The sequence below is a fragment of the Atta colombica genome, unplaced genomic scaffold (genome assembly GCF_001594045.1).
Source record: "Atta colombica isolate Treedump-2 unplaced genomic scaffold, Acol1.0 scaffold145, whole genome shotgun sequence".
Taxonomy (NCBI): domain Eukaryota; kingdom Metazoa; phylum Arthropoda; class Insecta; order Hymenoptera; family Formicidae; genus Atta; species Atta colombica.
In genome coordinates, this window is record NW_017259234.1 from 948,345 (window position 1) to 960,048 (window position 11,704).

The window sequence follows — 11,704 nt, forward strand, 5'->3', positions numbered from 1 at the left end:
TGTGTGCAGTCTATAATCGAGTTATGCACGCCGCATTTTTCCATCAGCTCTGCCTCCTCCTCCTCCTCCTCCTCCTCCTCTCTCTCTCTCTCTCTCTCTCTCCTCTCTCTCTCTCTCTCTCTCTCTCTCTCTCTCTCTCTCTCTCTTTCTCCCGTCGATCAAAGAGTGCGCGGCCACCCGCGCGCGGGAAACGGGGGTGGCGGAGGGTGCACATAAAACGTTAGTAATGCATCCCGGTATATAAAATGCCGCTCGTTCGCGCAACGCGCGATATACACACATCAAACGGTTTATAAATCAAAACTTATAAAAAATTTTTGCGTATACGATATTACCGTCGGCCGCGTTTTCCCAGCCCGTTACTATGCCGGCAGCGCATTAACGCTCCCGATAACCCCCTTCTCTTTTGCCCAACCCCTTTCGTTACCCCCTCCCCCCTTCCACCTCTTCTTCCGCCCTTTAAAACGTTTTCCGGTGGAAAGTAATCGGGCAGATCACTCAGCTTCATTTGATCGCTTGGCCACACGATAAAATACCGAAAGTTGTAACGAAAGTGTTATAATGAGTACATCGTTACGCCCATATTCTGGCGTGGGAAAACCCCGCTCATTCGGAGAGATTCCGATGTGATTGAGGAATTAATTGATTCGATCGATTCTCGATTTTGTCCGACGATCGATTTTGCGAAATGCGGAGTAACAAAAATATGTTTATTGCCAGGAAATCATTATTATTGCTTGATCGAAGACGCTGATTGGAGATACAATCTTAATTATCAGCTATTGATTCGCGCTTAATTAAATCTTATTTTGATTATAAAGAAACTATTCCTCCTATGTTCTCCTTGTATCTTTTAAAATAAATTCGATATAGGTATAATTCGTAATTGTTTCTACAAAGCTTCTTTAATTATTTTTGATAGCAAATTTGTTGACAGCAAAACAATAAGAAAATTGCTGTCTGTATTTGATAATTTTCTTTATGTTCTTTTTATTAAAATTAATCGACATTCGTGCGACTTGATGAGTGAATGAATTATCATTTAATCCTTTGTAATTGACATATTCTTTGTTTAATCTGTATGGAAAGAACGATTTTATTGAAATATCTAAAAATATTAACTTATGTCGTAATCTATATCTATTAGGTTGTCCGGAAAGTTCGTGCCGATGTTGAAGGAAAATTGAAACGCAGAAAATTTAAATTTTAGTATACATTTATTAAATTATATAGGTTAGTCGGCACGAACTTTCCGGATAATCCAATATAAGAATTGACCAATTATATTCGATTATTATTTCCCTCTCATTCGACTATGATTGGTTAATTTTTTAGATTATGATAAATAATCCTTCCAATATAAATAATCCTTCCCAATAAGTAAAAATGTTTTGAAACATTTCTTGTATTTTAGATTAAGACGTATCGTAAAAATAAGCCAGAGTTGAAAATTTTTAACAATTCTTAAAGGGATCTTAAACCAACAGGAATTACCGACAATTACAGATTGCCAATTTCTTCGAATTGGCTTTATAGATCACCAAATCTTTTTACAGAATAAAAGTACGCACAAAAAAAAACACCGATCATACTAATTTGACGAGAAAATTGGAGAAAAATTTAAAAGTTCACTTTATTTCAGCTCTCACAGCTATCACCTTAGGTTATAATTCTCTTAGTGCAGAAATTTTAGATCGTACGTATCAAATGATATCTTCCCCGGAAGCGTATGACATGCACAAACAATCCTGAGTTTATGAAATTGTGATTGAAGGCCTAACAAAAAAGATTTTCCAAAATTAAAATCGTATTTTTTGTATAACAATTACTTTTTTCCTCTTTTACAGATTTGGAAATCCCCAAGATTAAAGTATACGTGTCTATGAGATTTATTCTGAGAACGACAAAAAATTTTTCTTAAAGTTTCAATTTCGAAATTTTTTGTCATTCTCGGCATAAACTTCACTTCACAGACACGTATAATGCGTATACTTTAATCCTGGAAAAGAATTTTCTAAAAGAGGAAAAAAGTAAAAATTATTAAACAAAAATTATGATTATTCGATAATACAGACGCTAAACTTGTTTTAGAATTTGCTTTAGGATTCCCTTAACTGTAATTAATTGACATAACGTTTTATGGTTACGAAAAATATGTGCGGTAGCTCATCATTCCGAAATATAATAGGTGTAAGCTTTAAGCCGTAAACTATCGGCCAATCACAATCCGACGTGAGAAGAATAATTGATGATTGATTGGGCGCTCAAATTGGACAAGCTAGCTTTACTCGCCGAGCGATTGAATATGATTAGTTGAATCTGTAAGTAACAACCAATTATGTTCATTTGCTCGGCGAAATAAATTAATCGTTTTGTCGATTTAAACGCATCCATTTCTTGCTGTGGATGCCTTCCATTTAATGATAAATCGATATAAATGTTCTATTTTTCCTCATACTTTATGAATAACAAACAGAACGATATTTGTGTCGACATGTGTCACTATATCATCTTATATCTATTTCAGACATCTTATATCTATTTCAGGCTAGAGACACAGTACACAAAAGAAAAACTTAAGCAGTAAAATGTAAACAGTAAGGGCTGCCGCACACAAAATTTCCGTAACAGTAACCTTAAGGCGTGAATTTAAATCGATGAGCCAATCAGGATATTGTTTTAGATCTATGTACTCTAACGGAAATAAAAATAACAGTAAACTTATCTATAAGATAAGTTTCAATTTCAAATTTGAAATTAAGAAATATATGTTAATATAATCGTGCCAATTACTACCGAATTTAGACTCTTAATTGTCCGTTTTTTCATTTATTGTTTAAGGACAGACATTCTTACATAACATATAAAGCATAAGAAAATATACGTTATAATTTGTCTATATGTTATAAAGAAAAAAAGAAAAGATAAACTCTGCAAAAGAAGTTCAACTAAAAAGAATAAATCTACAAATGTGTACCAATGCAATTACGATGTATTTTTCATGTTTAGAATGTAAGTATACTCTATTCTATGTATACTTTATTAGTATACTCTTAGTATACTCTATTCTTCAAATTAAATATAAAGTTTTATGTGTATGATACGGAATCCGAATCGTTCACCGTCAATCTGATGATTCGCATATCACTTCACGCTGATGATCCTGAAACGATGGCTAAGTTAGCATCTCAAGTAGGCGCGAACTTCAAATTACGAGATACTTCGATCCGATCATCTAAGGAAATTTAAAGAAACTTATCGCTCATCCATACAAACTACATTTTTTATCGTATTTAGTAATATAGATTATTATGTTCTATATACATATGATAATAATATAAATTGTTATATATTTGTGTAATGATCTATAATTTTTATTTCAGTTCCATAGATTAGACAAATCATGCGAGATATTTGCTTTAAGTAAATCGTTATAATACTTAAATTTTCGCGAGAGAATAACATTAGTTACACTGAAATTATATCTTGAACCAAAACAATAAATTCTTATTAATTTTGTAGTGCTAACAACAAATATATTAATAAAAAAATTAATTAAGTTAGTTTTCATTAGGAATACGCCGGAAGATATCCGGTATCCGATATTTTTTACTATCCGATCAGAGCCGGATATTATTAATACTCGACAATATGTATATGTATCCGACTAGAATTTTAAATTAAAAGTTTGCATCATTGATGCAGAATTCTATTCTTTTAAACTAATTTTGCACAGTTTAAGTTTCTAGGTTATAATGATAATCGAAATAGATTGTCACCGGAAAATGTTAAAATATTATATATTATTGTATCTATCGTAAAAAAATTTATTAATATTAAATTTTGAATTACTAAGCAATATTGAAACTATATTGTAATAATAATCCTATTCCATAATCAGTCATTATTATCGCTATTTTTTCTTTTGCTTTCCCTTTTTTTTAAAAATTTTGAGAAATTTATTTCGAATATCTGAAAAATATTCAGTATTCGACCAGATAACTTAATATTCAAAATCGTCGTGTTTTGAATATTTGACTCCATTTTCTTTAAAAATGCAAACTAATAATCAAATTTAAGTAATGGATTCGTGTTCAACAGGCAAAAATACATTGCAAATGACTATTCACGTTCATGACATAAAAAAAGATCAAATTTTATTGCTTAGTATAATTAATTGTAAAAAGTTAATCGCTATCGTAAGGATCAATCATGTCTGTGGCAATAATGCGATCGCATTAAAAAGTAAGAATAAAAAATATACACATATTTAGACATATAGACATATTTTATATATAATTATGTATAATTTTATATATAATTTAATATAATTTAATATAATTTTATGTAGAATTATATATAATTATATACAGTTATATATAAAATATATTTATTTATATACAATTATATAAAATTATATATGTATACTTACATAATTTTATATAACACATTTTTGCCCGAATATATATACAGAATCAAGAATAATTTTATTAGTACAATGGCAACATGACGAAATGTTTTAGTTTCTTGCAGATCATAAACTTAGGAAAGTAACCACTTCCCAATCTTCTCTACTTCTTTCTTGAGTTTATCATCCTTTGTCATTTTTAATTATTGACATTCATAATCTGGTTGTCCTTTATTAATTATTTCGCCCTTCTAAAATGTGAAATTATATTACATAAGACATAATTTGTGAGCAGCAGACTTTCAAAATGCATTTTATCCAAAATTTTATTTTTTTTTTATTTTTGAATTAGAAATGACATAGCGTTCAGTATTGAAAGATTCATATTTTAAGTTACTCTACGATGTTACGATGTTTTGAAAGTATTTTTTCACCATTAACTTTGCTTCACCATTAATTGTGCTGAAAAAAAACTAGATATTCGAAGTGTATTCTGTCATTTAATAGAGACAAACAAAATACATTTGTTTAACATTAGAAATAGGTTAGTAATTTTGTTTAACATTTTGCATCTTACTGATTGGCAAATTGTTTTCTATAAGATGCGTGGTTTCCTTGTGGCTTTCTTTCTCGTTTCTTGAAAATTATAAACTTTGACCAAAATACATTTTGGAAGTCTGCTCATTTATAAATTAATAATAATGATGTAATAAAGTAGAACTTGAATAATGACGCAATGCAGCTTATATTGCTATCATCGCGTCGTGCTATTATATTTAAGACTAAATTTTGGCTGCTCTGAATTGGACCCCAGCATCATATACATATATACAATAAAACACTTTAGATTTGTTCGCGTCGCATGCTCTAATGATTGTTTTATAATGTACTCTTTGTTTCCTGTTTCTTGCTTTCCATCTTTTGCTTTTTTCCTCTTTGTGATCGTTTTATCAACAATTATATTTCTTAATATGTTTTCTGTTTCTTTTGAAGTTCACGTTAATGTTTATCTCGAGCAACAAAAAACAAAAACGGGATAAGAAGCAAAAAGACAAGATATAAAAAACAGCAAAAAACAAGAAACAAGAAACAAAAAGAGACATTGAAGAATAGGCTTAAAATGCTCCTATCATAATATTTACCAAACTTTACTCTAACGCGCTCGATGAAGTAAATAGGAGTTATAGCAGGAACACATTGGAGTATGCTGGAGTGACTATCACATACGACGTGAACAAACCTCTTAAGGTGAAATCAGATTCGAGTCAAATATCGAGCTGAGCTTGCATTCATATTCAAAGATTCTATATCTACATTATCGAAATGAATATAAGTTGCTTTCCATGTACACATCAGTGAAACTGAGTCTGAAGTAAGCTGAGTATCTTATACTCAGATTAAGACTGTCATTATTTGCTTATTTTGATAAAAAGTTATCACATGACAGATTCATAACTTTACTTCTAAAATGAGTTTACGAAACTCACTAAAGCACACGATCTCGAGCTTATGCAGATTACAGGCAAAAACTCAGTTAAATCTCACTTGTCAGAATGCAAAAGGAACGTGTATTCAACTGAGTTATGATATCACAAAAGAGAATTGTCTAAGAATCGGGGTAAATGAAAAACAACTATAGATTCATAACAAATCTTTGAATGTAAACGCAGACTTTAACATCAATTATACCGCTGCTAATATCACAAAATCATAATATATTCGATATTATCTGAACACATTTGATGTCTTTCTTGCATACCTCATGTATTCCTAATCTTATAAATAGTGTAGTCCTCATTTCCGCTTTTAACTAATCTGTAAAAACAATGTGCATTTATGAAATTACGTTTGTATTTTCAATCGTAATAATATTCATATTAACGAAGTTATTTTTTTATTGTACGTATTTTATAGACGATCGTGCAAGTTTTTAAACTTCTCATGAAATAAAAGTCTGGTGTATTTGCAGCTTCAACATCGCAATTATTCCATTTTTCATAGACTCTAATTCTAATAATCGTATTTCTTTTTTCAATGCTGCGTAAGTACTTTCATCATTATGAGACATTTTGGTCTCGTTTGAGGATTCGTCGGAGGACTTGTTTATAGATTCCGACGAATGATTTTGCGATGAATGATTTTCATTACTTGACTCGCTTTAATTTTACTTTGTAGCGCGTTAGCTTCAGTATAAAGCGAGTAAAGTTTGAATCCTTATATATTGTATTTCAATCTCAATTCATGAATAATGTCTTTGAGCTTATGTATTTCTTTATCGATTTCCATCGATATTTTTATATTTTTATATTTTTCTTGATATAAATTTCGATGTTCTCCAAATATTCTCCAACTTAAGTGTTTCTTAAGTTGGAGAATTAAGTTTCAAATACCTTTTATCACTATTAATCTCGATATATTTTCGATGTCTCTATTCTTCCGATTTAACTAAACTTTCATAGGAACATAGGATCTGCACGTTAAGCTTCAGTGTACGAACTACGAATGGTACCGCGGTGTCTTTGGCTGTGTTTATTAATATATACTGCCAATCCATTGCCAATGAAAATTTATAATATACCATACGTAACATATAGATTTTCAGTACTGACAGCATACAGTGTCGATTAAAAATATTAGGCACCCTATTATTAAAAATTTTAGCTTAAATTGATTTTTGGAATCTGCTGTGAATTATCCTATGTTTCAAGAATCTTTTAAACTTATGTATAATGCTGAAAGTCAACAGATAACAATGCTAATAATAGAATTTCAGATAAATGAAAAAAATATGAATGTCTAATATTTTTGGCAGGGATGTACATCAGAACATGACTCTTGTGTATCTATACCAACGTCGCCTGGGCCTGTCGTTATCTGTTCATAATGATAGTTGCTTTTTTATTAGCTATATAAAATATCTGCGCGACTGTCGTTATGAACACATAATGATTGCATAACGAGTTACAGATTATAGGGGCTGATGTGTTTATAAATAACAATTTAACATGTCTTAGCGCCGTTACAAAGTATTTATCGCTTTTTAAAATATATTTTAAAATGTGTGTATTTTACGTGTTTCAAATTAATAAAAGCCTTAATTTTATAGTACATGAAGTAGAATTTTATTTATGAAGGGGAAAAAAGTTATTAAATAAAGGTGATTTTTATATGATAAAATAGGATGTATTTCGACGGAATTCCTATTCGCGTATCGTTTCACATAAGCGATCCCGAGGATGGAAAAGTTACAATTCAGTCGGCGAGAGATATCTCAATCTATTTGTCAGGCTCGATTGCACCAACGATACTTCGACTTTAAGTGAGGCTTAAAACTCTCACTTTCTCTTTTTAAAGTCAAGAAAGAGAGAGAGAGAGAGAGAGAGAGAGAGAGAGAGAGAGATAAACTTTTAAACCATGCTTAAAATCACAGTAATGTTAGTGCATAATCGGGCTTTAGCTTTTATGCATCGCGGCCGTAAGTTTGTTTGCCACAAAATTTGTTTTTCTGAAAAATCATTGATAATGCTATAAATGTCTTTTCTTATAATATTATAGTTACATTTTAATATTATATTTTATTATAAATATATTTTATTTTTGCTTTTATAATGATTATCCACAGTTATCTATTCAATTATCATAACTCCTAAATAATAAATTTGTGACGCAATTCCATGCCCATTAACGTTTGATCGAGAGGCCAAATAAGCCTATTAAGGGCTAAAAAAATTTAAAAAAACTTTATTATTGCGCGTTCGGAATGATGATGAACTAGATACAATAATTAATAAAATAATAATCTATAATTTTTATACTTAAATTCCTTCGTGAGTGCGTAAATCGCACGAAAGATGACATAAATCATATAGATTTATCGAATGTTATTTATTTACTCGAATTTTTAATCATGATGAATATAGTTAGTCATAAAAAGCTGATCATAAGAATCACGTTAAAGTATTCGTGATATCTGTCAATCGTGTTTTGAGAAGTAAGAAATATGAGAAAGAACACCATAATTGAATTTGAAATAAACATATAATATATAGAATAACAAATAATCATGTGTACAATTAGAAATCATAATGTGAACACGAACGACGATTAAAATTAAATTTTTATAATTATTGATATATTTTGACCATGTAATATTTTTATATATAGGGTGTCCCGAATTTAAATAGAATAAAGTATAAAGAATCGAGAAACTAAGAAAAAAGAGGTATGCTCATTTTTTATTCGTTTTGAAGAAAATTGCAAAAAAAAGATAAAACGTAAGTTTCGGAATATATTATTGCTTTCAAAGCGAAATATTATTTCCGTGTACGACTTGAGCAATATCTAATACTTCAGAGATAGTGCGAGCGTATGCGCGCCGATTTTCAGAAGAATGTCGGATCGTCGAGTTATTACTTTATTACTTTACGTAACTAATCTTGTTCATTAACAAGATCAATGTTTGTCATTTAAATTCGAGACACACACACACACACACACACACACACACACACACACACACATACATATACAGAATTTCCCGAAATTGGCGAATTAAAATATGAAAGCAAGAAAGTTCTCAAAAAATTAAGTAAAAAAATTATTTGTAAATTTTTACTTCAAACAGTAATTTTTGAAATATAAAGATTTAAATATTACCAATTACAGGATTATATTTAGATAATCATTTATAAGTGTGCTGAAGTGAGCGTTCACCAATATTCATTAACATATGCCACACGTCACTCATGCTCATTCAAACGTAATCTGTAATTGGTAATATTTAAATCTTTATATTTCAAAAATTACTGTTTGAAGTAAAATTTACAAATAACTTTTTTACTTAATTTTTCGAGGAATCTTTCTAATAATTTGATCCGAGAACCCTGATAATAATTTTGGGAACTCTGTATATCCTATGCTGATTAAGTTATACTTCATTATATTACAAAAGTTATATTATATTAAAAAATATATAAAATTAGCAGAAAATATATTATTATCGCAGATGATTTTTTTGCTAATTTTGTATGATGGACAAAATAAATAATGGAGCTCGCAGTCTTCTGCGTTACAAAAATATAAAATTATTATCATACAAAAATATGTAAAACTGTTATCATAAAAACCGATAATTTAATCATTATATGACATGTTACCGTAGATCATAAATTTAAGGAAAGCAGCAACTTATTTCTAATTTTCTGTATCTCTTCCTTGATTTCCTTTTTAGGTGAAATCAAATTACATTCCTCAAGATCTGATTCTTCTTCTTCAATTTCATGAATCATCTCGTCCTATATCAAATTATATTATTACATAAGACATAATTTATAAATTAATAATAATGATGTAATTATATTAAAGTGAAACTTAAGCAATGTAACGATATCGAAGAAGAATTCAATAAAACAAAATTAATTTTACATTTGCATATTTTTTTCCTTTTTGATTGCTTATGTACCAAAAAAACTGTCTTAGACTGATATTCATACTTCATATTAATATTACAAGACCGTCTTAAATAATGTACATGTCTTATGGATTTTCGCTGTAAATGTATTTAGAATAGGAGAATCAACTCCGATGACTTTGACCTTAACACGTTGTTAATGTTATCATAATCCTGCGTCTTCGACAAATTCGATCGTTATTTGTTAAAAAGTTATTATCAAGACAACTTTTATAAATAAAACGTAATTTTTGAACACAATATATTTTACTATACATATGCATATATATACTTTACATATATTCTGCTATAATTTATATAATTGTTCTTGTTTTGTTATGTCAAAATAGAATAAAACAGACATTTCCCATCCCTGTTTAAGGGTGTTTTAAATTCGAAGCGAAGTCCATCAAGTTTTTTGACTATTATTTTGATTATTATTATCCATTTCTATCCTTATATAACTTAAGGAGATTATTGAATAAGATAAATAAATTTACAATAACAACTTTTTAACGAGCGACACAAACCTGTTGGGAGTCATTCAGGGCAAGGTCATGATTTTGATAATATATCAAGATCAAGATCATAAAAAATGACTCCTTTATTCTGAATATTTATCGTAGAAAGCTCATTAAGATGCTAATATGACTCTAATATACTCTCTGATTGGTTTATATCTTAAGATTTTACTTAAGAAGCCCTTCAACATAAGAATTGACTATGAATACGGCCGCAGAGCCTTATTAGCGTTTTAAGATAGCGTTTTAATAATTATTTGAAACAGTTTTAAGAATGGACTATGAATGTGATTAATTTACATCTTAAGACTATATTTAACTTTAAATATAAGAACTGACTATGAATATGGGCCAATTGAATACTATATTTACAAGCGACCCTTAAATAATTAATATTATTGTATAATTATATAGTATATAGTATCATTAATGTGCTTCTTATAAACAATGCAATATAAATTTCAATATAACTTCCAATAAAATTGTGCAATAATTTATCTAATTTATGTTATGAGTTTAATGTCTAATTTTATTAGAACGATGTGTATTGATTACGTTTGACAAATTTTTTTCTGACATGAGACTCAACATTAGCAAGCTAAGGTTTAATGAAAATAATTTCTACAAATAAAGTAAATATCTACATTGGATAGCATTTTTGTAAATGGAATAACTATCGTTTATTAAATTTTGGCTTGATTGACGATCGAGATATCGAGTAATTCTCGTCTGAAAACAAATTTATTGAATGCAATCGATACACATCGCTAATGATTTTAATTAGATAAAGTAAACCGGAGTTAAGAATAGGGGACAAGTTTTGTAAATATTTCAAAATTAAAAATGTATATGGACGTGTCAACGCTTGCAAAAAAAAGAGTATGAAGAATACTATACTAAATACATTTTGTACTAAACACATAATTTGAGCTCTGTCATCACTGGCCAAATATATGCGCTTTTTTATATACTTAAAGTAAAATTATTAAGTGATTTTCTCGTTTATATAATATTTAAAGAAATTAATAAAAATTAGATATTTTTTTAAGTAAATCATTATAGCATTCTTTAACCTTAATGTTACTATTTCATTTAAGTTACTATTTCATTTACTCTTTTTTAAATATAAAAACTGTTTTAATCAACAGTGATAATACAGAGCTGATTGGGCCAAGAATCCTAAGAAAAATACTTTAAGCAGTTAATTTTTATTTATTTATTACATATATTAAGAATTAAAGATGTATTTTAATTTTTATTATAAAAAATTCGTTTTCAATTTTAATTTTTGTTAATTAAAATATCGAGAAAGAGAGAGAGAGAGAG

The 11,704-nt window shown here is 28.9% G+C and overlaps 1 protein-coding gene across 1 annotated transcript in view; it reads right to left on the minus strand.

Moving 5' to 3' along the window:
- Positions 1–9,570: 9,570 nt before the first annotated feature.
- LOC108685070 overlaps positions 9,571–11,704 on the minus strand; it is a 3,580-nt gene continuing 1,446 nt past the window's right edge. The window contains exon 3 of the mRNA XM_018189693.1: positions 9,571–9,702. Coding sequence (XP_018045182.1) covers positions 9,571–9,702 — 132 coding nt within the window. The remainder of the gene's footprint in view (positions 9,703–11,704) is intronic.